The 27,407-nt window shown below is 33.2% G+C and overlaps 1 protein-coding gene across 1 annotated transcript; it reads left to right on the top strand.

Annotated features, from left to right (window-relative positions):
- LOC146992738 (toll-like receptor 2) lies at positions 1-25,875 on the top strand. The gene is made up of 4 exons (XM_085809969.1): positions 1-270; positions 10,670-10,818; positions 17,797-17,905; positions 21,830-25,875. The coding sequence occupies exon 4, from the start codon at positions 21,831-21,833 to the stop codon at positions 24,603-24,605; it is 2,775 nt and encodes a 924-aa protein (XP_085666095.1). The 5' UTR covers positions 1-270; positions 10,670-10,818; positions 17,797-17,905; position 21,830; the 3' UTR covers positions 24,606-25,875.
- The last annotated feature ends 1,532 nt before the right edge of the window (positions 25,876-27,407 follow it).

Here is a 27,407-nt window from a genome sequence, read left to right on the forward strand (position 1 = left end):
TGTGACGTCAAAAAAACTGCAAAAAAAAGTGTTGATTTACTTTTTTTCACTCTATTCCTTCTTTAATACAGAGTGCATGGCGATAACCTGAAATGGGAGTTCAGGTATTTGATCCATGTCAGTCTGATGGCAACATTGTATCGCAACATTAGGAAAGTTTAGAAGGTTTGCAATACCTTTATCTTAACCAAAGATATATAAAAGGCCAGATTTAGAAAAGAACGATTCAGATTGCTTCTCAAGAGCCAGTATATTTACTGCAGAAGGCAGGTATGTGTTTTCAATTTTTTCAAGTTTTTATATTAATCCCCTCTATCTTTTTAAAAACAATTAAATTAATCTTATTTAATATTCTGGAATTAAATTCTGAGAGCTTTTTGTAATTATTCATTCTGAATAATTAAGGAATAGCAATTTTACTTTCGTATCGTTCTACTTAAGGCCTGATTGCCCAGGGCTCTCAAAATCATCCTGTAATTCCTCATAATATTGATTCTTGCATACTTAAGCATGGCAAACACGCAAGTGCTATGCACCTAAGAATGAGGGATGCATCTGTGAAGAAGGATTTTCTGAAGTGGATCGTACTCACGTTACACATGTGAAATCCATGAAAATTCTCATGCAGCAAGCCCCTTTGCTGGTATTTGAGCTCCCGAGTCGAATTAGTCCAGTGTTCAGTGCTTTTGCCGCTTCGTCTTTGGTGGGCTCATTTTCGCCCCATGAAAAGCAAGGAAAAGAAACACTAGGGAGGGGGGCTTGGAAGTATGCTACTTCAAGGGCTTCAGGTTGTTATAATCGAGCCTTGATTCTATGACAGAAGTTACCCCTGGTCCCAATTATTTGACACAGGAAACAGGAAAAAATAATCCGGCATTTTAGGGAAACATATTGAAGTAAAACGTAAGATAAGCCGTTCGAAGCATTATAAATGTAATAATGCCTTATCATAAAACTTTTATTTATTTATTTATATATTTATTTTTGATTAATCTTCAAATATTGAGCAGAAACGTCAAATCTGAGGTTTTAATCTAGTTTCCCCCCCTTTCTTTTTCTTTTTCCTTTTTTTTTTGGGGGGGGGGCGCTTAAGGCGGGAAAGAGCACTAGCATTTTGAACTATCATTTTACAACAGGCTTGCAGTTAATCTTACCGAATTACCTTTGTCGCTGCGACTGAAGTACTGTTTGCTTATTAAAATTAACATTTACACATAAAACTGAAGCAAAATAAAAGCAATACTTCGATGCATTCTGGAAAAAAAAATTTTTTTTCCTTAAAGTTTTATTTTAATTAAGTTTTAATTTAATATTTTGTAATGTTAGCTTACCACCAGTGATGAAATCTTAACTTTCTATGCTAAACTTGGATTTCGTCTAATCTACATAATACAAACACGCACACACACACACACACACACACAAAAAAAAAAAAAAAAAAAAAAACCTGTCATTAGAGCTGCGATAAACTTACTTTACAAAGAGAGCTAGATATTATGCAAGCCATTTGTAACAGTTTGGGGGACTAGTGGAGGCCGAGCGGTAAAGTCGCTAAACACCGCTGATTCGATACGAGTTCAACTCCAGGCGAAAGGGCTAGCTGCGTGGACGTTTTCATGGTTTTACCCATGTGTAACGTGGATATAAGCCAGTTTTCCTTAAAAAGTCCTCCATGAAGGCTTCGCTTGCTTTGCCATAATCAAATAAACCAGTAACCAGTAACAGTTTGGGTTCAACGCTAAAGCATCTAACTCACTAAAATATCAGTTTTACTTTCTGATGGAAATTTTGAGTGTATGGTAGTCATAGTCATTTCTAGTTCTGAGTAAAACTGCTAAGCTTAATTATTATCTAAAGAAACAAGGAAATAATATAACGTATCTGATATACTACGTTAACGCACTTTTTACGAATTCTATTCGTTTGTTCAGACTTTAGACATTGGACACTTTTTTTAAATCATAATCCTAGAAATTAGTCAACAACATTATAACAATTTGTTTGGTTTTCCCCCTATTTCTATTGCATAACTTGATGAGTCTCTTCTTATTAATCTATCGTACAGTACTTGAAATTAATAACAGGTAATAAAATTCAAAGCGAAAATTAACATTTACACATAAAATTGGAATTAATATTTACACATATTAATTTCAAGTACTGTACGATAGATTAATAAGAGGTAATGAAATTCAAATCAGAAATAATGCCAGCTATTTCAGTTTACCTATGAGGTGCAACGCTAATTATTATGCTAGATAAAATTTTAGCAAAGAACTTTCAAATCGTTATATTGTACATATCTCTTTGGTTAAGCCAAGGAAGGGCACTGATAAAGGGTTTACAAACTGCAGTTTAGTTACTGTTCATGTAGCTAAAATTGAATCTTTTCTCAGAATTTACTTTGTCATGTATTAGTATGCTTTGTAGGGAATTATCTCATTCTCCCTTGCGTGCCCTAGAGGTGAAAATGTTTTTTAAATGGTAGCGCTCAATTATCAATTAAAAATTTGTAGTTAGGATCTCGGCAAGGGCATTTATGCTTTCTCAAGTTTTCTGTCATACAAAAGATTAAGATAGAAAATATGTATACAATAATTAAATGCGGTATTTTGTTTAACTGTATTTGAAAAGAAGGTTTCCAAGATGTTCCTAAAGAAGATATTATCGTGCTTCATGAGAATGTCTAAAAAATGTATAATAAATTAAATACAACTTACAGATTATACTTTTCATGAAAAATTACCAGTAAAAACTTTATAAAAAATTATTTATTAATGGCATTTGTTAGTTAACTATGTCGGTTTAAAATTAAGTGCTATAAGTTGCATTAATTTTCTATGCTTAAGTTTCCTTCTTATTTTCACAGCAAAACTTTATTAGTTAATAAAAAATATGAAAGTAAAAATTATACTTCTTTCCATCTTGCGCTTACAAATCATTATGGGAATATCCATTAACAGTTATTAAAGCCTGAAAAAAGCATGTCTGCGATGTTATCGTCATGCGATGATTTGTAGATATTTTTATTTTTTACCACGATATTTTCGACGACGATGTTTTTAAATAGCGAAGTTTTTGAACCTCTTTATTTTCGACGTCGATGTTTTGTACCACGATGTTTTAGAACTCTTTGCGATGTTTTCTCTCACGATGTTTCGTAGCACGACGTTTTCACCTTGCGTTGTTTTCTCCGCGACGTTTTCATCCGCGATGTTTGTTTTCTGCTGTAACCGCTTAAAGATGGTCTCAAACTCAAACTGCATGCGGGCTAAATGCACGATCTGAATTATCTATTACCTAAATAACTTACTTGAACTAAAAATAAACAAATTACGAAGACTTTCGAACTGGAATAAATAATGACAACCTTTTCCTTCATTTTTATTTATTAAATGTTTCTTCGATGTATACGGGAAACAAACAGACATTTGTGCGTAAATAATTATAAACTTTTTTATTTCTTGTAGAGCTCTAAGCTACAACGCCTAATGTCGTTTCGATTATCATAATGTTTGTAGCCTTGGAGTAAAAGTACTAGAAACTATCTTCATCGCGAATTACAGATGCTCATTGGTCAAACTCGCTCGTTTCTTAGATTTATTAATTTTTAACTGAGGGAAAGACTATTCACATATAATGTAATCCCGAAAAAAGCAGTTATTCTTACTGCAAAAATTCGAAACTGAGCATATTTATGTTTAGACAAGTGCTATAGAAAGATTATCAAGTGTGTATCTTCAAATTATTTGGGTAAGATTTATATTGTAGGGTAAATTCATTAGTTCTGTTGGTAGATTGTCTGGGATGTTATTCGCGTTTATTTTAAGTCTTTCAATAATAGCTGAAAGAAAAGAATTTCCTTCTGCAATAGTAAGCAGTCATTAAAAACCGGTCTGAAAAATTTTGTCCGTCAGCTTGAAGTATAGTTATTTTCTGTACCTGACCCAGCATCGCTCCCCCCTGCAAAGTAAAGAGTCTGTTTGGACCAAGGACCAAGGCGTTTGGTTATGGAGTACCTTTGCAGATTAATTGCAATTACCTCCACATCATAATTAAGGAAAACGAATAAAATAAGAGTTAGCATTATCTAAATAAAAAAGAAGGACCGTTAAGAGTTTAACACTGAAGTTTAGACACTGAAGTAACTTCTAAAGCATCGCAAGCATCCGAAGGAGAGAGCGGCAGTATTTTTCTTCAATAGCTGAAATCGAAATATCCCTGAAGTTGAAATTTCTGTGATGCTTACTTCTTTTGTAGCGCTGATTGCTAGCTGTCACTTTGATGGAATTAAAGAAAATACGTTTTGCTGTGAAAACTGTAAGTATTTATTTCTAGCACTCGAATTAATCATATATTTACGCGTTTAAGAGCACCGAGTATACTCGGGCAAATCACTGCATGATGGCCTTCTCATCCCGAGGTAATTCGAGCGAATTAGGGAAAGGCTTAATGGTAGTAAAACCAATGCACAATTTAATTGCAAATTATTAAAATCGTAAGCTTTTTCTACAACTTCTTTGCGTAATAATTAATGTCATATTAATGCTATAATTTACAAGAAGTGTACTTTCTGGTAATGTAGAACTGCTTTGGGGGCCATATGCGGCTAAAGTTTGAGACTACTGCCTTAAAGGTTTCCTAAATGCGCACAAGTAGGAAATTTAATTAAATATTTTATTTCTTTTATTAAATTTTCTTATTTCTTTTCTCGATTTAGTTTAAAGTAAATTTTCTACATAAAAAAAATTATTCCTTTTCAGTATATGTCTTACGACATATCTTGAACTTGCATTTTAGTGTACTTTACGTCTGTCTTAAGTCTTATCTTGAACTGTTTCCTGGGGATTCAGTCAATGAATATTAAAAAAGTATTCAGTAAATAAACAAAATGTCCTTTTTGCTTACTATGTGATTTCTTAACATTGTTACCTTATTTGTGCTGGCCGAAACTTTGCGCAGTTATTCCTAAACAGAGATAAAAGCATCTAATTTTAATGCGTTGAGGAGACCCAAGAGTTGATTTTATTTCATATTATGTCAGTGAATGATGTATAGAATGGATGAAGCGGAAATACAAATCATCATTTGCTATCTATATTGTCACACTACCCATTAGAAAAAAAGCTAATTTCATGCATTAAAATATTACATGCATTGAACAATAAATTTATTAAGACATGTGGGACCCCTTTATCGAAATGTATCAAATTCATAAATATTGCCCGCATAATTTCCTAGTTCTAAACAGTTTGAAGCCTAAATTATATATAGTTAAACCTTCCTAAGACAATCACGCCACCGTACTTGTAGGTTTTTGTTCTTCTGTAAAAGTAGTCGTTCTAGAGAATCTGACTGTTCATTGATATAACATCACTAATACTTAATTGTATTCTCAGAAGCAGAAATCATTCTTAGAAGTAATCACGTGAGACATTCAATTTTTAATTAGTTTTTATTAGAATTCCCTCCCTCCTCTTACTCATTTGGTTTCCCTAGAGGTTACTTCACTTGACTAGAAATTTTAAAACCCTTTGAACGCGGAGCCTTTCGGTTGTTGACCTACCAGCAACTCGAAGGCACTTGTTCGTGATAAGAGAGGGTAAGAATTACGAAATCGCAGAATTATATTTTCCAAATAAATAAAAATAAAAGATAAAAATCTGAAAGATTTAGGATTTTAAATTACGTCCAAAGGGGCGTTTTTTAACATTTGTCTATTATCTTTATTTATTAAATATCACGTTCTTCGCAGTTAACCATAAAATTAAGTTCAAGAGAAATATCGCAAATTAGTTCTAAATTGAGCATATCTTTAGAATTTCCGATATGCAGTCTCGCGCGCTGGAGATAAAAAATTTTTTCTGTACAACGTTGCCATTGCTCGCTTTGAAATCCTTGAGTTTGTTAATCAAAAATTTGTTAAAGAGTTACAAAATAGGAAATCGATAATAAAGCAAATTCCAAATTTCAAATTTGGGCTTACACATGCCCATATTCGCAGTAGGATTGTGAAACGGAAAAAAGAAACGGACATTTATAGTGCACCAACGCAAAACGAAAACAATAGTTCCTTCAGAGACAATGATCCTTTGGACTAATAAAAATAAAAATGCAGGTCTCGATTTATACCGTTCAATACAAAGATCTTCAAGGCAATATATCTTCAACACAAGCTACTTTGATGTTGAATATCTACTTCTTTTAGGTTATAACCATCTGCTTAGCTATCTTTTTAAACTACGCAGTGTCCGACGGCGACGCATAAACAAATTTACTTAACCCTTTGCGGCACAATGTGTGCGGTCTGGACACACCTAAAAACTTCCTTCTGTACGCACAGAAAAATTGAATGAAAAAGGATTTATAGGTTACTCTGAACCTTCTTTATTTATAGTAGATGGCAGCTCAACCCAAACCAGTCCATATATTTTAGCCTTGTTTAGTTTTTTAAGACCCTCATTTTTCAAAGAAATCTTCCAGATTTTTTTAGGGTATAAAAGGAATTGTTTAAAAAGAAATTTCTGTTATTTTTTGGCTGCATGCTAATCTCCTTATTCTGTCTTAGTTTTAAATTTTTACCCTGAAATCTTGCCTAAAATCAAACGGCGAACCCTAGGTGTGCCCATACCGGGCTCACCGATAATCTAGGACAACTGAGATTCTGTATTCTTTGTTTCTCCGCATCTCATCGGTCAGTTCATTGAAAACAATGCTCGTTTCAGTACTCTTTTCGAAGCTCTATTCAATCAGTGGGCCACTTTGGGCACACCCACAGAATTAAAACGAAAAGTGCTATCATCACAAAATTTTACTTGTATACTCCTCTAGGCCTAATTAGACTGCCTACCTTTTCTTTAAATCAAAACTTCGACTTTAAAAGGTAGTGTGCCGGAAAGTGTTAACATGTACAAAGGCTCTTTATTCCTTTCTTTGGAATGAAGGTTATGCTGCATCGAGAATGAACTTCACACGTTTTCTTCCGACGTGACATAGCCTAAAATTTTAAATAAAAATCACTGTTAAATATTACTATATTCTGATTTGATTTTTTAAGCCATTTTAACAAAAATCTTTAAGCCAAAAAATGCATGTTGTAAAACTTCGTGTTAGACTAGTTTATACGGCGTTATCACTAATGAACTTCAAGTGTCCTGCGGAAATATGCTCATATGCGGTCAGGTCGTAAATTTAGAACCCCTTTTTTCACAGGGGGGCTGAAAAGTAGGGGATAATCTTGCTCATGGTCTTCAGAAAATGTGGGGGTCGTTTAAACATCTAACTTTTCTACATTCAGTTTTATACAGAGGAAAAAACAAATTGAATTCTTCGAATGAATGCAATTTTGTACAATGAAAATGTATTACTTAACGATAAACTGTAAGATAAATAACATCTTTTTTTAAAGCCATAGGTGTAGAAAGACAGATATTTGTTACACGAATGAATTTGTAGTAAATATTTTTTCATTTCGAATGCTATGTTCCATGTATGCGAAGTAACTGAGTATGTGAGATAATAGTCATAACCGAATGGCTTTCAACCTTTTCACGGCTAAGAACTGTTTCTCAATTACATTGTGGTCGCTGCTTTTTGGTTAATTTTCTAATAACATATAAACAATAGTTGTTTTTATTTGAGACTTATGAATAAAATAACGCAAACTAGATTGCAGAAAATTCTTAAGAATGAAGTTAAATAATACTGAAAAATACATTATTGATGCACTTTTGTGTTTTATATGTAGTAGTATTAACTACTACTATAATCCTTAAACGGAATCCTTAAATTATATATATCTATGTATAGGTATATATAAATGGAACCAAATATAGAACAAGGTATAAAATATATTTATTATTCAATGTTCATTACCATACGTATATTTACGTATAAATAGTTAGTTAGGTTTCGTACATATATAATTTATTTTTATATTTTGTATTTTTTGTATTAGATTCAGTATTGTATACGTATCTGACGTTTAATTTGTTCTCTTTTTGGGTTACGACTTTAAGTGAGAGAGAATTAATCATTATATACTATATTGAAATACTACTTGATAAGTATACATAAAATATAGCAGTTTTTTAAGCTACTTATTTATATATGTATTGTTTGGTCTGGTTTGTTTAATTATAGCAAAGCATTCGACGGTTATTTGCCTAAGGGTAAGGGTTCCTCGTGGAGAACTTTCTAAGCAAAACTGTCTCTTATGTACGTTACACGTAGGGAAAACCTCGAAAACGCCAATACAGCCATCCCCGTCGATCCGGATTCGAACCCCGGATCGACCTGCCAGGGTTCAACGACTTTACAGCTCAGCCGCTAGTGAGCCACACACACACATCCACACATATACATTAAATAATATTTACATGTCGTTTATAAAGTATAATTGAGTGCAATTTAATCATAAAGAGTTAGAAAATATTCTACGGAATTACTTCACTTCGTAGACTTTTTGTTAAACTTCACCATATTTCTTAAAGAGAATCTCAATGCTAGTTCCATTTCCAAGCTGTTTATGTACCTTATTTTTCCTGGTTTGAATTATATTTAGAAAATTATTTCACTTGGTTATAGCTGAAAATGCAGTTTTTTTATTGAAGAATTTAAGGGTAAGAAGAGAATTATGCCCTTTTCTAATTATTCTTGAAGCATTTAAATTTTTTAAAAAAAAGCGCATATTAATACGGATCACTGAACTAAAGTGCTCGATACAGGACAGATTAATTAGCTACTAAATTTTGATTTTCGTTGAGTAAAAATGAATTCATCTGCATTCTATAAGAAAGTAAATATTCAAGAAATGTTTTTTTTTCCTATTCTCGTAGTCATAATATTTTTCTTAAATATTCAGCTAATTCATATTCAAATATTCCAATCCATTACAATAAGTAATAAATCGATACAGTAAATAAATAATTAAAATCAATTAAATGGAATTTTAATTGATTTTAATTGCCATTTTCCCTCTGATAAACCCCTCTTTAGATTTCAATAGCAGTCGATCAGCTTTTGTTGGGGGTTCATTTTTCTTTATGGTATGCTTACGTTATATATGTATGTATTATGCATTGCTCATACTCGTCAATTGCAGCTTTTAATATTTTTTTGGAAAAAAATCAATATGAGAATCCAGAAAATGATTCTTAGCGACTCTAAAACTATTATTACTAGGCACTCTCATGCCACAGTGTTTAAAAAAAAATCCCATTGTTTAAAGGTAGATTCTATGCTCATATTTTAGTCTAAAATTAAAAGCTGCGAGTCAAAATTAAGGGGTTGCTCTTAGAAAGCCTCAATTAGAAGTAGTTATAGGAAATGTTAATCAATACTTATAATCTTACGGATTAAACACTTATTCCCAATTTGATCACGTGTATGGCAAACAGATATTCGTCATTCATAAAGAAAAGAAAGGTGAATCAAAATGAGTTATATTCTTGTTTTTCCAACTGCAAAAACATCTTAAGATACTATCGGATTTAATCTTTAAATTATTCCAGTAATAATCAGAACAATGGGGGGCCATTATTCTTAACTATAATTTACTAATGCAAATCCTATTTTGGTTTCAAATGGCTTTCATTAATCACGTTAATGATATACTGATATACTGATACTGAATGAGACCTAAAAACACTTTTTTTTTTTAAAAATATATCTCCTCTTATGTTCCCTGACACAGCCACTTACTTTCCTTTTCCGTAATTAACGTCAGTCTCCTGCTCTTGACCGCATTTGCCAAGCCACCGTCCTGCGAGGGCATTGGTCCCCTCAGAGTAGGAAACCAAGCGCAAAAGAGATTAAACATTTCCTTTCCATCCTTTATATAGTGATACTTGATAGACAGTATGTTCCTGTGCTTCTCAATTAATTTTTTCATTTTCTTTCCTAGTTCGTAATATATATATATATAGAGAGAGAGAGAGAGCTTGTTCACTTTTAATTATTAATATTTTTTCCTAAGCGAAGTGCGTGCTTTCTGTATAATCCCCCCCCCTAATTTTTTTTTTCTTAATTTAATACATTGGGTATCTGAATTACTATATTTTGACAAATCCATCGTCATTATAGATTAAAAGTTTCATCCTTTTTTTAACACTTTATGAGTTGATTGCCGTAGAAATGTTTAAATTGAAACGTTTTCATGAAAAGAAAGCACAATGAAAGAAGAAAATTTAGTAACATTAAGAAAATTTCCTGTACGCGCAAATTCCCCTGTAAGGGAAACTAAATACACTGAAAAGTTCATAGAATGAAGTGAATTTTATGTTAAAAAATGAATAAATTGCCCTCAGTTTCAAGTTATGCTTTTACTTAAAAAGAAATTTTACAATTAAAGGACTTTATTATTATCCTTTATGTATACAAATATTTCTTGTTGACTTAATTTTGATCTGGTGAAGGATGACGCCTTTTATCCTAACCCTTGTTCAGATACTGTAGATTCTTTGTAATTTAATTTGTATTTAAAATTTTATTTACATTTGCATTTAGGCTTAGATCAGCTTCTATCAATCTTAGTTACCTAAAATGATTTTGCTTTTAATTTAATCTGAAAATTTTTTTTTATATAATTTTTAACATCGTCGGATAACTCGTTTTCCCTTTTTATTTTTGCTGCTATTGTATTCTTCTTAAACAGCATTTCGTACTTTAGGGATTTTCCATAAACCAAATGTGGATGAACTCATATGAAGAGGGAAAAAGGCGCTTTAACAGAAAAAATAAATAAATAAAAGGAAGTTGCATAAGCGAAAACGCAGACAGTAGTTGTTGCAGCAGAATAATGAAATCTCCATTGTACAGGTAGGTTTTACATAAACTTCATTCAACATGGTCAAACTTTCTGATATTTTTACTAAGTGAAGTCTTTAAAAAGTTCTTGAAGATAAATTATGTTGTAAGTAACATAACCTCGTGTTTTGCTATTAGTATATTACTGATCAGATATTACCTACACAGTTGAATTCCTGTGGAAGTAAAGGAAACCTCATGAGTTAACAAACAGCCAATTCTGTAGAAAATCTTATTGATAGTTTATATCTGCGCATTAAAATGTAAAAGATGCGAAGCAAGTGTTGTAGCTTAAGCAAATATAGAAAACTTTTCTTGAGTTGTACAATTCTGACAGTCACTGACATATAAGTTTTCATCCTTTCTCTGATACTTAGGTTCAGATGATGCACTAATTGTTTGATAAATATTTTATGCTTCAAATGAACGTGCTTTCTTATTATATAACACCTATACGCTGTATTGTAGTTTCTATTAAATATACTTGATTTGTATTGTAATATCTTATAAACATAATTGATTTATATACATTTTTGATTTTAGTATCCTCAGATCGAGCAGAAAATGTTACTAAAATTAGCATCAGAAGTGTAACTTTTTTAAGTGATCCCAATTTTAATTTGAAGCTGCTGAAGCTTAGGTTCTAAATAAGGTTTTTAAATGGTAAACTTCTAAATGAAGTCTTTTGTTGATAAGTGCCGGTTGATCCCAAGGCCGCATCCATCAGACATTAAAAAAATTGTGTAATCACAAATTTTCTTAATTGATGCCACCTCTATACGCTTACAAGTAATATATCATTTGAAATTTCAGTTGCAGTTTGGGTCGTTATCTTTAAAACGCATTTGTTAGGTGCAAACTGGAGATGAGTTTTTCTGAGCGGAACGAATTTTTGTGATTGAGCATTACTTAACAACGCATAATTTGGTTGCGATACCACCTTTCTTCACTCTTTGTTGGTGACTGCAATTTTTTATTCCTGATTTCATCCGAGCTCAAAAAGAATGGACGGCCGTTTTATATCTTAAAGTGAATGCTTCCATTTTTCTCGAGATCAAGTTACTCAGCAGAAAATCATTATCTTCTTAGGTTTATTAGCATTTGGGAAGTTCAAAAGTTTCAAAAGTTTTTGAATTTTGTTGTGCGCTACTTTTGGAACACCCTGTATAATAATTCAAAACTTCACATTAAAATTTATAACCCTTTTACCAAATTAAAGGTTATTTATCCATTTTATCGCGTCGCAGCACTCTTACATTATTGTAAACAATGTTATTCAAGTACTGTGCTCGCTAATTGTAAGAAGAAATTAAGCAATTAGTTGTTAGAGAGTTCAAAGTCATCAGCTAAGGAATAAGATATACCTCCAAGTGTGATTTTTCTATAGATGTACGAAAATGAGATTAAATTCCTTTATTATTATTGCTAGTTAAAGGTACAGCAAATACTGAGTAACGAAAATTCTTTCCGCTTGTATACTCTTTTGAAGTATGCGGATAAAAATTACTTTATGATAAAAATTACGTTATATAAACATTCGAAACATTTTTAATAAAATCTTTATAAATTGCATTTGATTTGAAGTTTGTATTGAGTTCCACTGACATGTATTGTTTTAATTCATGAGCGATATTTTCGCAGAAATTTCATTTCAAAATAGCTCTAATGAAATAATTTAAATAAACTAATTTGTATGCATACGCGACTATGACGAATATATTTGTATTTTTTGAAATTTTGAGATAGTCTTATTTAGATCTGTTATATAAAAGTTTTTGTTTATGATTAATAATAATTCAGTTTCATGTAATTAGTGCTATGTGCAACTAAAGAACACAAATTATATATTTTTAGCTCATATATTCAACTACATTTTCACGTGTAACCTCAGCCGTGAGGAATACTCTATTTAGGTTTTTTTTTTAAATCTACCATCACATTATGATGCATCATAAAAATATTACTTATTTTCAGATTTAAGCAACATTTTCCCAAAAATGTCATTTCAAAATAGGTATAATAATACAATAACTTAGAACAAACTAATTTGTATGCATATGCAACTATAAAGAATGTATTCATATTGTCTGAATTTGTGAAATAAACTCATTTATATCAATAATGTAAAATATTTTATTTATGATTAATAATAATTCATTTTCATGCAATTAGTGATATACGCAACTGAAGAATTCAAATTCTATATTTTAACTCAAATTCTATATTCAACAGCATTTTCATGTGTAACCTCAGCCATGAGGAACCATCACATTATGATGCATCATCAAAATGTTACTTATCGTACGCAGTTATTATTTTCAGATTTAGCATTATTTGCTAATGATCATTGATATCTAATTAGCACACTGGCATTTAATGATTTAATTAAGAATTTTCGTGAAATTTACTTTTCATAAAAAGGAAGAGTGAATTATATTGAAGTTTCTTCAAAGTTAAAAAAAATTTAGGATTACAGGATGTTTAGCTATAAATTCAAGACTTTGTTGATGCTTTATCAATAACAGGCTAGGCAATAAGTAAGGTTCAACGATTCGAATGCATTATAGACTAACAAGGCTTGTGGGTGAAAAACAGTTGTATGAGCTATACATTTAAAATTATAACGAAGTGAGCACATGCCAGTCACACATTATATGCTGCAGACAATGGTGTATCTTCAGCATAAGTTGATATAATAATGTTACGACGTATAGTTATTTGCATTAAAGTAATGCATCTAACGTTAAATCTATTATGTATATCTACTCATTCCGTCAAATTCACCTTGAAAATTTCCATATTATGGTTGTTTCAATAATATAAATCAATGATGAAAAATGTAACATTTTTCACTAATAAGTGAAAAGTGTTACATAAAGTGAATATCTGACGGTTATACAACTTCAGGAATTGAACAGAAACAGAACTCCGCTAGCTTGTGGGTAATTAAACTGGTGTGCAAAACTTAAGCAACAATGTAAAAATTTAGCAGATAGCCATGAAATTGCAGAAAAGGAGGTCCAGAGATCAGTACAATGAACATGTAAGTCTGTAGAAACGTCATGCGTATGCAAATATCAGGAACGAAACGTCAGAGGCGACATGAGCGCACACAAAACGCGTGATGTCGGCGAGTGCAGCTCAACAGTAGAATAAAAAGGAAGGACGGAGACGCTATTCAACATATTCGCTGCAAGTGCCAGTGAGTCAGTTCGTGAAATATGGCTAGAAGAAATCACCTGGACGACTTCACACGTGGGAGAATGATCGGAAAGCTGGAGGAGGGGCGTACTGTCACCAGTGTAGCTGCAGAGTTCTGAATCAACAAAAGTGTCGTTTCGCGCACTTGGAAAGCGTTCCAAACCACAGGTACAGCTGTTAGAAAAGTTGGTGGTGGCCACTCGAGGACGACAACTGCAGGGGATGACCAAGATATCGTCTTGCAGGCGAAAAGAAGCCGACAGCAGTCAGCAAGCGCCATTGCTCAGCAACTCTGTACAGCAACGGGACGACAAGTGTCGCGGTTTACTGTAGCCAGACGCCCTCACAAAGGGAGCCTATTTGCCCGCCGCCCTGAACGCTGCCTCCCGTTGAAAGTTGGCCACCGACGCCACCGTTTACAGTGGTGCAGAGAGCACAAAAACTGGACAACTGATCAATGGAGTCGTGTCCTCTTTACGGATGAGAGTCGGTTCAGTACCAGAAGCGATTCTCAACGCGTTTTGATTTGGAAAGAGGTCGGGACCTGGTTTTATCCCAGTAACATCAAGGAAAGACACCGTAAAGGTGGTCCTGGAGTTCTTGTCTGGGGAGGCATTATGCTGAACGGGCGAACTGAGCTTCCCGTTTTGACAGAGGGTCTGTAACCGGTGATCGCTATTGTGAGGAGGTACTCCTTCCCGATGTGCGTCTGTTCCGAGGTGCCATTGGCCCAGACTTAATTTTCATGGATGACAATGCACGGTCACATCGGACTCCTGCTGTTGAGGAGCTACTGGAAAGTGAAGATATCACTCGAATGGAATGGTAAGCGTACTCCACAGATTTAAATCCCATCAAACATGTGCGGGATGCTTTTGGGAGACGCATTGCAGCACGCTTACAACCTCCGGAGAACACCCAACAACTCAAACAGATGCTGATTGAGGAATGAGCACTCCTACCGCAAGAAATGTTGCACCAGCTGGTTCTGAGTATGCGGAGACGGTGCGAAGCAACCATTTCAGTGAGGGGAAGGCATATCCCAGATTAAGGAACATCTGCTTGTTGTTCTTCCTCTTGGATAGACAATCATGAGTCAATACTATGCATTCAATAAAGCTTGTTTTTGTTTGATTCCATACCGTATCCATTGTATTCGTTTTTCAGCTCCGATGCTTTCGTCATCCTTTACGTACATAATACTCTTCTTCATTTCTGCATTTCATGTCTCTCGGTTGATTTCTCGTGGAGTTATGGCAAAAAACAGTGCTGTTGCTTAAGTTTTGCACACCAGTGTAGAAAACACGTCCAAATTTAACAGAATGCTAAGTACAAAATCAGCACTTCTAACAAAATCTTGGCTTACTCCTAAGCGCTCGCGAAGCAAACGCGGATAGCAGAAGCTTACACCAGCACATCTTGTTGTAAACAAAAGATAAACTGAAACATAGTGTTCTATGGACGGGATCCAACAGGCTGATGAGCTCTTAACCCATGAACCAGCTGTTCTGTCGAATGTGAAAAGAAAAAAAGAGTCACGATGAACCTACGCTGTAAGCGGTGTCTTAGGAGCTTATTTACATTTTAACTAATTTGCATTCTGGTGAAAGTTCATAAAACAGAAGTTAAATTAAATCCAAAGTAAGAAGATAATTGGGATAATTAACAAATGAAACCTTAGAAATTTTAGTTGTAATGTTTATTGTTTTAGTTTCAGCTAAATTAACTGTTATTCTTTGAATGTTCAAGCTGTTAAAAAGCGGTTATCAGTGTTTTGACTAATCAAATAAGGTAGGCTTTCGTGACATTTTTGGTTATGCGATAATTTTATGTAAAAGTGGGCAAAATTTAAATGTTTATACATGCCTTAGGTCGAGAAAGCATCAGCTAGTAAATTATTGCTTATCTGAGTAAAATTTCTATACAAAACAGCCCAGTTTCGTGATATACGAAACTGGCCCGAAGTTATACTACCTAAATAACATTGTTGATGGAAAAAAAGCAATGAAATTCGTCGATTTTAGGGGGTGGGGAAAAAACTGAATATTAATCAAACATGTAAAATTAAATATTAAAAAGCATCAAGTAATTTTAATAAATAGTATCAAATTTTAGCATTTCTACTAATGGGAATTCAAAACCCATATTTATATATTCATATTTGTTTGACTTTGATATTTTAAGGAATAGGGTGAATTTAGAAATTAGAAATATTTAGAATTACACCACGCCCTCTCTCGGAATCGAATACCAGATCTTCAAATGACTGGCTAACCGTTCAGGAATTCTATTAATTCTTTAACACTTGATTCCAACTAAAAGTGAGGTCGAAACACCTCATATCAGCAAATTTTAATTCTTATTTCAGAGATGAATTTCGCGCATCTTTTTAGGTCTCGGACTTCACAGTGATAAGTGAACTTAGCGAGGATTCTGAACACTTTTACATCTAGTGCAATCATCTAATAACCATCGAAATCATGTAAGAGAATATTTTTAAAATTGAAGACATTTCGTCTACTGGTACGGAATAGAAAATAAAAAATTAACTAGAACAAGTCTAAACCGCTGGTTATCAAACATCAAAGAAAGAAAAAAAAATTACACAGGCAAAAAGCAACTCTTCTTGTTTAGTTTTTGGACTTCAAGACCGAAAAAGACAAATTACTTTACAGTAATCTCAAATGAAAAACTTACCTGGATAGTTCACGTTTGTGTGATTAATTGTGAAACTGACTTTATACTTGTGACACTCATGGTATAAAATTACCCTTGTGTCGAAACGTTACTAAAAGTGGGAATAAAATCTCTTTTTGAAGAAATCAGTAAATTTTTTGGTAACTTTGAAGAAATCAGTAAATTTCCGACGAAGACATAAATGATTATGCCTTCGCCGGAAACCGAACCACTGACGCTCTAGTGTTAGCTGGACATGCTACCCACTTACACAAAGAGATCAAGCACGGGGAAATTATTTACTCCCCCCCTTAAAAGGCAACTGGCATGAGATATGAATTCTGGGATATGAATCATGAGATATGAAACCAAATACTGGAAGTGTAGAATTTTCGTTCTCTGGAATTTAGTTTAAGAACCTCTGTAGTGTGTTTTTTGGCATTTTTTGGAGCCAGAGAAAAATGATAATTCAGCCGTGCCATCGTCAGATTTCGAACCACGAATCTTCCAATTCTATCTAGGCTTGTTAACTGCGTGCATCTCGACAGCATGCACAGGGGAATACGATAATTCCTTATAACTTAAGCTGTACTGTGCAATCTAATTTTATTACTTCGAAGGAAAATGAAATATTTTATACGTTGTTGACTAGTATCGTACATGTTGACTAGTAGTACATCGTAAACTCACAACGTGAGTTTACGATGGAGAAACTGTTTTTCACAATATAAATAATACTCCTCTTAGGAACAATAATACTCATTTTAGAAACAGTAATTCTTTTTATAGATGTTAAAATACTGCTTGTCTTCCGTTCTGGAAAGTTTGATAGAGTATACAGATAAAAATGAAAAGCAAAGCAAACACTGTGATAACAAGAATGGCAATAAGTAATAATCAGAAATCCTTTTGCTTTGTCAGATTCGCTCACTAAAAGAATGAAATTAATTCTTACAGATCATTTAGCTCCTATCAAATTTCTGTTAAGATGATATAATTAATTATGATCGTATCTTTTTATTAACATTATTACTTAATCTGGTTCCACTGACACTTAAGTTTAGTGTTTTAATATTATTTCTATCACAGATATATTATCGATTCTTTTTTCAGGTGTTTCTGAGATTTTGCTCTCTACTGCGATTTTACCTTTCGTCATTCCATATAAACGGGAAGTTTATGCCTCTTTTGAGAAATAAACAGGACTGTCTGCTTATTAAAGGTTTGTGCTTTGTTTATTTTTGAATATGGATTTTATTTATGTTTTTTTCTTAGTTTCTTTTATAGTTTCACTTGATATTTAGACTACCAGTAACATTATTCGACGTTAAAAACAAGCAGGTTAAATACCAAACTTTATTCTGAAATTGTGTTTTAATTTTAAGGCATAATACATCAAATAGTAATTACTCTTACTAGGTAATCTGCTCAACTGTTTAGATAACATACTCTAAAAAATTGAAATTGACATTTACATGTTTATTTTAACTTTTAAGCAGATGCTTCAAATTTGAAATGTATGAGCATAATTAATCTGAAGAGTGCAAAAGTGCTTGCCAATTTATGAATAATTCCTCGAGTCCAATTTAAAAAGCACTTGATTTCAATTTTGTGCATTGTACGTTGCAATGTCTAATGAGGCGAAACATTCTTTAGACGATATCCTCGGTTCCAGATGATTCTGATATTTCGTAGAGGGGGTTCCCTAAGAACAAGTAATCATCGGAGGTATCCAATATGACATTTATTTATATTTTCAAAAATACTGGTTACTTTTAGACATGTTCGTCTATGGGAGATGGTTGTTACGAGAGTTTTCTTTAAACATCGAGGCAGTTTTTTGTGGACACAATACGAATTCCGATTATAGCATAAATTAATTAATGATTATTATTTACAGCATTATATTTGAATTTAAGACTACTTTGAATAAAAGAGTGCTATGTTTTAAATGAATGAATTTAAGCTATGGATTGATAATTTAGAAAAATGTACAACACTACTCTTTCGTACTACATTACAAACTATTGTTTACAAAATTATTTACATAACGAACTATTATATACATTACTTATTTACTATTATTTACAGAAATTCTCTATTTACGCATTTTTGCTTAGCTAAACTACGAGATTTCACCAGTACAAACACAAGCTCAAGCTTCAGTTTTTAAGTTTAATAGATGGGTACTACGTTACACATAAATTCCAAAAAAACTGAAGAAAAGGTTTGCTTTATGGAGGAATTTCGCACGCCGGTTGCAAATTTAAATGTGCAAAATTTAATGCACAATTAACTCTACTGAAAAGCACAGATGATAGTTTGAGATTAAAAGATCTGCATGATTAAAAGATAATTAATTTAAAAGATTAAAAGATAATCAGAGGAATTTCTTAATGTTTGATATAAATTGCACGTACAAAACAAAGCAAAAATTACTTGCTACCTTTGGCAACGACAATGCAATCTGTTTCTCAATATATATCAAACATACCTGTCTTGATCTACTACATTTGCTATGAACTTTCAAAATTACATACTGCAATGCTAACGAGAGATTCAGCTATGCTCCATAAAAAATGGATTTCATTGTTGTATGTAATACAGGTTCCAAAGCGCTTTTTTAAGCCCTAGAATTTCTCTGTTAGCTTTGCTGCATAAGCATACGATAAAAGTGAAAATTTCATGAGGAAGACGAACCAAAAGTAATATGCAGGTAGGTTTAAGTATCGGAGTTCGAATAGAATCTTGGTTACCTGTAAATGGCTGGTTTGGTTTCGTTTTGGTTTATTTGATTGTGGCAAAGCACTCGAGGAATATCTGCCGAGGGAGAGGAATGCTTTCGTGGAGGAATTTCTAAGGGAAACTGGTTCATATGCACGTTATACATATTTGTAAATGGCATAGCCGAAATTAATTACCTAGTAATTTGTTATCTGTCAAAGGAAATCATATCGTAAAATTTATTGATACATCTATTCGGCTTTGCCAAGATTAGCAATTTCTAAGCTGGATTTATTAGATTAGGACAAAGCATACTAGGGATGGCCTAGCCAAAGATTTTCTGAAGGAAACCGGTTCGTATTCACGTTAGGAAAACCGCAAAACTACGCAGGTTGAGGAAAACTACGAAAACACCCATGCAGTTAGCCCGTTCGCTAAAATGGATGCCATGTCAAAACTACTAAGTGCCCTAACCAGTGGACGAATGGTCAAGACCGCCTAATGCTGGGATTTTGACCCAAGTTCAGTCCCAAGTCGAACGGACTGCTTGCATTTTTGGGTTGCCGTATGTGTAACGTGAATATAATCAGTTTCCTTTAGAAATTCCTCCACGAAGGCATCCCTTTCTAGGCCGATAATTCTCCTGCTCCTTGCTATGCTCAAATAACGTAACATAATCTACCAGCGATGTTATTCGCTCATGGACCACCAGCGACCGAGAGGTAAAATCGCTGAACACTGGTAGTTCCGACCTGGGTTGGATTCCAGGCGAACGAGCTGGCTGCATATGCATTTTCATAGTTTTACCCATATGTAACATGTGTACAATCCAATTTCCCTTAGAAAGTCCTCCACGAAGGCATACCTTCCCTTAGGCAGATAGCTCTAGTGTGCTTTGTCATAATCAACGAAACCTAAAGCCTTATTCGTTCGGCCACTGATGGACCTTAACTTTTTTTAATCAGAAACAAAAATGCTCGAGAGAAGGTTCTAAGGAGCAATGGCTTTAGCTAAGAAGTGATCAGTCCTCGTAAAATATTCAGTTAATAAACATTTTACTTATGCTTCTGCTGCTACTTATACAGAATCTTATCCGGACTCAGAGAAACGGGATTATATAGAGTCACAGTTATAGAATCTTAATCCATCAATAAACACTACATTGCTTGTTAATTATATGTAAAAACATACCTCTTTCCATATCACTGACAAGAAAGAAGTCACCAGGAAAAAAAAATGTAGCAGAAAATAATCAAAATGTCAAATAATGGTTTTTGATTGTTTTATCAACTTCCGACTGCGTTTTCCTCTCAGCAAAAATTTTAATTAGAGATGTTTAGAGATTTTTGAAGAATATCGAATTATTTATTGAACATACAGGTGTTTATTTGTTTAACTATTTACAAGAAAGCACGCAAGGGCTATTTGCCTAGGGGGAAGAATATCTTTGTGGAAACCATTTCAAGGGAAACTGGCTCATAATTTTGTTCAAGTAATTATGCGAAAGCTAGACAAAATAGGATTCTTAGAGTAATTGTACAAGCCTTCAAAGAGTACAGTAGGATTTTTACATCAAACCTTGTCTTTTCCATCAATTAGTTTTATCGTAATGTTCAATGAGTGTAGCATTGATACGAAGTGCGTAAGCTTAAAACAACGTGTACAATGTAATGTGTAGCTTAAAACGAGTGAAGACACATCAAAATGATAAGTTAATTTGTACATCAAAGATGATTTGCGCATCTTAAGTGAAATCAATTTAAATATTAATTCAGAAATCTTGAAAGAAACCTAAAATTTTTGGAAATATTTAATAAAAAGATCTTTAAGAAATTTTAAAGTTATTCTCAAATTTGTATAACTCCTCAAATTTTGATATGCACTTTCGAAACTGTTTAAAACAACATGGCTATATGATTGGGAAATTATATAGCTTCTCAACTAAAAAATTTAAATGAAAAAAAGATATCGTTTCAGGGGTTAATGTGTATTTTAAATGATATTTGTTGAATATAAGGGAAATTTAATTATAGTTGGTTTGGTTTGGTTTATTTAATTATGGCAAAGCACACAAGGGCTATCTGCCTAAGAGGAGGGATGCATTCGTGGAGGACTTTCTAAGGGAAACTGGCTCGTATACACGTTACACATGGGGAAAACCACGAAAACGCCCATGCAGCCAGCCCGTTCGTGGGATTCGAACCTCGGACCGAACTACCAGCGTTCAGCGACTTTACCGCTCGGCCGCTGGTGGGCCAAATTTAATTATAGAAATTTAATTATAGAAATAGTAGTGTAAGATTTCAAAGACATGTAAGGCTCCAGATTATTTTATCGCTATATTTGCTAGTTAAAATATCCGCTTTAAATAACTAGCAATGGGAACTCGGATTAATGTTTTTCCTTTTTTTTTTTCTTTCAGGATGAAGTTCTTGGATTTCTTCACTGTATTTATCGCTACGAATATGCTTCTTACGCTTACTTGTCTGTCAAAGTTTATTCTACCCGCTGATTTAGATGTGGAAGGCATCAATGATAATCAAACGACATGGCAGAAAATTTCTAATAAAACAGAAAAATATGTTACGGATGAGTTACCAATTGAAAGGACATTTATCACTATAGTTGGTAACGAAAGCTTATTTAATTCAAGCGCAAAATCATTTTACTCTAATGACAATCATAAAGTACCCGAAGAAAGTGAAAAAAATAATATAACTCAAGAACAAAATAAAATTTCGCATGCTGATCTGAGTACAATACCTACAGTGCCAACGATATCTGACTCATGGTATGACATCTTAGTGCAAAATTTTACTTGTTCCATTCAGCAACATGAAGGGCTAAGTATTTCCTGCTCTAATGTCTCCATAAATGAAATATCACAATTTCTGCCTGCTGATAGTGTGACAGTAGATATATCTAACTGTTTACAAGTTGTGTTATCAAACTCATGGTTTGTTCATTTAAAAAAATTAAAGACACTTACATTATCCAACAATCATCACAAATACATCACAAAAGCAGCTTTTAAGGGTCTCGAAACTTTAGAAAATTTGGATTTGAGTAAAAATGATATAATGGTTGTAAAATATGTCTTTAACTATACTCCTATGCTGAAAACTTTAAACTTATCTCAGAACAATATAATAAGAATTGGCACTATTGCATCAGCCTTGAAAAACTTAATACTTTTTGAGAATTTAACTTTGAATGAAAACACGCGTATCCGCCGTATTTCCAGTACGGAATTGGAACCTTTAAGAAACACCAAACTCACATATCTTAGCATATTTAATACTACAATACAAATAATCGAAAAAAAGGCATTCGATTATTTAACTTCGCTAAAGACTTTGGACTTATCTGTAAATTATGTTAATGAAGTTGCTATGGGTAATCTTACAAGTAGTTTAAATAACACATCAATAAAATTTTTATTTATGAGAGAGTTAGTTCTTTTAAACAGCTTTCCTTATGAAGCGTTAAAATTTCTACAGAATACAGCTATATTCCGTCTTGACTTAGGCTATAATCATTTTCCATTTGTGGAAATATTTCCTTCTATTCCATCTCTGGAGTCTTTGTGGTTGCCACACTGCTCTATAAGATTAATCAAAACCAACGCTTTTAAACATCTTCGGAACTTGCGAGAGTTGATACTTAATGATAATGAATTAACAACTATTCCTTTCGATATAGGAAATCTTAGGAACCTAAAAGTGTTATTTCTACATAACCAGATCTTGCGTCCAAGAATTCAGTTTACTATGAAAGAGTTTAGTTTTGTAAATATGACGCATTTAACATATCTATCATTATCAAAAATCCCAGTACATGATAAATTGTCAAGATACGTACTTTCTGGTTTGCGCAATCTGAAGGTTTTGACTCTAGCAGCCATGGAACTGACAGATATCGAAGAATTTGCATTTGAGACCCTTACATCTTTGGAGACCCTTGATATTCAGGCCAACTCTCTGCTTTATTTAAGAAATCACACATTTTTTGGACTTAAGAGCCTGAAAATACTTTTTCTAAGACGAAATAGTTTGAAATTTTTTGTGGGATATCTTCCTTTTCTTCACCTACCTTTACTTAAGGAGCTTTATATTGAATACAATAAGATAGACACATTGCCGGGTCAAATATTTTCATCCCTTACTAACTTAAAGCGCTTGTTTCTATCGAAAAACAACATTGTCCCTTGGAAGAGCAGAATTTTCCATCCTAATTTAACAGTAACAGAACTGGAGCTGTCAGAAAACCAAATAACATATGTTAACCCTATTATGTTAACTGAATTTAGTCAAGTTTCCGAATATCTGGATTTAAGCAGAAATCCGTTCAACTGCAGTACCTGTGGAATGAAGGAACTTCAGGCTTTTTTCAGGCATTCAAATCTGACTTTCAGTTCACATTCTAAGGCTGAAATGGATCCTTTAACGTATACTTGCGAGCAACCTGTCTTTTTGCAAAATTATTCTTTTAAAGACGTTGAATTACCAGTAGTTAATTGCGAAATAGAGGAAGCCGCTGTAGTAAGTTTGTTTGCAGTAGCTTTAATTTGTTTCATAACAATCTTTATTTCATTAATTTCTTTTCTATGCTATTTTTTCCGCTGGTACATTCGATACTGGATATTTCACATACAAGCCAGAATGAAAGAGAGAAAATATAGCAATTCGTACAAATTCCATTATGTTTATGACGCATTTGTATCTTATAATTCCGAAAATACCCCCTGGGTTCTATCTTATTTACTACCTGCGCTTGAAGCTCAGGAGCCCACATTTAAGCTCTGCGTACACGAAAGAGATTTTCAAATTGGTGCACTTATTACAGAAAATATTTTGGAAGCTATTGATGCTAGCAGAAAAGTTATTTTAGTTCTGTCTGAGAGTTTCATAAAGAGCGAATGGTGCATGTTTGAACTACACATGGCTCAGCATAAACTTTTTGACGATATTAGAGATGCTCTTATTCTAGTTAAGTTGGAAAATATAGATAAAAAGCTGTATACGAAGAATTTATTATACTTAGAGAAAACAAGATTGTGTTTAGAATGGACAGAGAATAATCTTGGCCAAAAACTGTTTTGGGAGAAAATGAGAAAGGCTTTGGGACTTCCCATGAGCAAAAAGAATTTGAAATATGAAGTCGTCAGTGCTGAAAAGAAAGGTAAAGACTATGTTTAAGGCCAATTACGAGAAATGTTTTGCATTTATGAAAGAAGTAGTAAAAGTTCAGACTAGCAAATCTCTGAGTGAAATGATATGTATGAAGATTCTAATTCATTTATACATATTATTGCTTATGTAAACGCACCCATCTAGCCAAAACATTATAAAGCACGAACTTATTATAATGTAGATTCTATTCTTGCAATAAATAAGTTCTTATCTAATGAGGTGTAGTTTCGATGAGATGTAGGCTTTCGGTATTTAACTGTACAACTAGCAGCAGATATCGGTATTTAACTGTACAACTAGGAGCAAAAAGAAGCCACCGACAGAAGGGAAATAATGTTAGCAATGGTCATAGGTGTGGTGCTATGATGTTTCTTCTTGAATAATATTCTGCAACGTCTAGTCCACTAAACTTTATTTAATGGCCTCTGTGCATCCGACAGTGCGTTCATATGATAGAAATCATTGAGCAAAATTCGCATACAAGCGTGTCTGACTACATAGTGTAATAAAAAAAGGGGTTCACCTAACTATGTTTCTTTTTTTCTCTGTCATCGATGGTCCAGTGTCGATGACTACATCTCGGTGCGAACGTTAAGTGCAATAAATGTCTACGAGCATATGAATGGATGTGAAGCTATAAAAACTATATATTCAAGAAAATGAAATGAGCTGTATATTCAGAAACACTTGGCCCATCATCATGACTGAAATCCGGAGTACTCCAGAAAAAGTATACCTGCTGATACTACCCGAGAACAGACAGAAAATACCTTTTTTTGGCATTAGACAGGCGTGACGTTTTAGCCCTCCTTGTCGACAACATGAAGTGTAACCTATCTGGGACAGATTTTGATAGGTATTAACTACTGCATAATCATACCTTCATCGAAGATGCTGTTACTGAGGTTTCATATTATAACAGTTTGGTCTCAGTCAAAGTTGGAATAACTGTTTTATGCTTGTATAATGTCGAGATGAAACAAAATATTGATCGAGAGAGCTGTAATCCAGATATAACGTACAGAGCTTAATTTTAGGCAGGGATTTGACTTTGGAATTTTGAGCATTGGCCGCAAGAAACAAAACTTGCATACTACAGAATTGTTTTTAATGTTTTGTTGATCTATGCACATGTACACATCACAAAAAAATGTTGGGAAGCTACTTTAATTTTTTTCTTTTCACCCTAAATCCTTTTATCTTTTTACTTTGAAAAGAGCACATGGCATGTATATAATGTCTGAAACAAAGCTGTAATAAATAGTAATACCTATAATGTGTACTTTTTGTATTTCTTCTTCTCATTACTATGCATTAAATACTTTGGACGCAGTTAATGCTAACAGAAAGTTATTTTAGTTCTGTCTGAAAGTTTCATCAAGAGCGAATGGTGCGTGCTTAAACTATTTATGCTTCAGCATAAACTTTGTTAAGGAAAAGATAAGTATTTGTTGTTAGGATCTTTAGTTGAATATGGTACAACAAGACCTATTATTAACGAAAAGAAAATGTTCTCATACCTTTGTTTAAGATAAGCTACTAATTGTTCAGCAAAATAATAATTTGGATTAGCTTAAGATATTTTTATGTCACTGGATTTAAGTTATTCTGAATAGAATGCATAAATTAAACACCTATTATTACATTTATTCTTAGATTTAACAATATTAAAAAAATATAACCATAAAACTAAATTTATATAGCCTCAGAAAGAAAACTACAGAAGGCACTGTTGTGCATATGCCAACATCAGACAAAGAAGACCTCCCAATCCTAAACTCTTAATTTTTCCCTAAATTTATATACATACATGAATCTATTCATCAAGAGATACATAAAAGCTTTAGAAATTAGATACTAAAGCTGCATAGGAAATTGAAAATGCTAAATATGGGATTTTTGATAACCAATTGCGTACGTTTTACGAATTCGATTGCCAATAACAAATTTTCTTACGAAATTTTAAAATATCGTCAAATGTCTAAAATAGCCTCTTATCGCCATATATAGTTAGATTCATATGTTTTTCATTTCCTATTTAAATTGGTTTATCAGTCAAATGTTTTAACTGCTGTGTACTTTAAAGGTAGAAGCCTGTGTAACTGTTTCGCGTGTTGCTTTTTTTCCAATAATTGTAATGTTTTCGAAAATGCTTCTTCAGCTTTTTAGGAAAATTGCAGTCTGCACTTGCTTGAAAATTAAATGGATATGAGAAAAGAAAATGGTGGATTCTACACATTCAGTTAAAATTGTCAAATAAATTACTATAGATGAAACCAAATAAACTGTGAGTATCTTGCGGCAGGTGACTGTGGGTATCTTCTAACTACATATAATGATTAGTACATTTGTGAGGTTACGTAATACTGCATTTCTGAACTCAAAAACATATTTATTACAAATACTGGAATCTTTTTAAATATATATGTAATTCATGGATAGCAGAAAATAATTATGGTAGTGTAGTATAGTGTTAGTGACGTCAGGAACCTGCTAACGAGGGTCTCTCTAGTCGAGAGTTCAAGAGCATTCTGGCGTGCGCTCCAATGGAAACAATCTGCTGAGTGAATTATCCACGCCTGATTAATTTTTCAGTAGTATTTTTCATCCTCTGATTCGTTATATCTTGTACGATATCAGAGGTAAAACAAGCTCATTGGATCGTCAGCCGTCCTGGTTTCGGGAGTATTTGACGACAGACACAGTGCAGAACGCTTAAATAGAATTAGACCTAAATTAGTATCCAGGGAAGTTGTTAAAATAAAAATACTAAGAAAAAACTCACCTGTATTTAAAAAAAACAGGTGC

The sequence above is a fragment of the Stegodyphus dumicola genome, chromosome X2, assembly GCF_044657685.1.
Source record: "Stegodyphus dumicola isolate Sdum_Otavi_A_Nest chromosome X2, ASM4465768v1".
Taxonomy (NCBI): Eukaryota; Metazoa; Arthropoda; class Arachnida; order Araneae; family Eresidae; genus Stegodyphus; species Stegodyphus dumicola.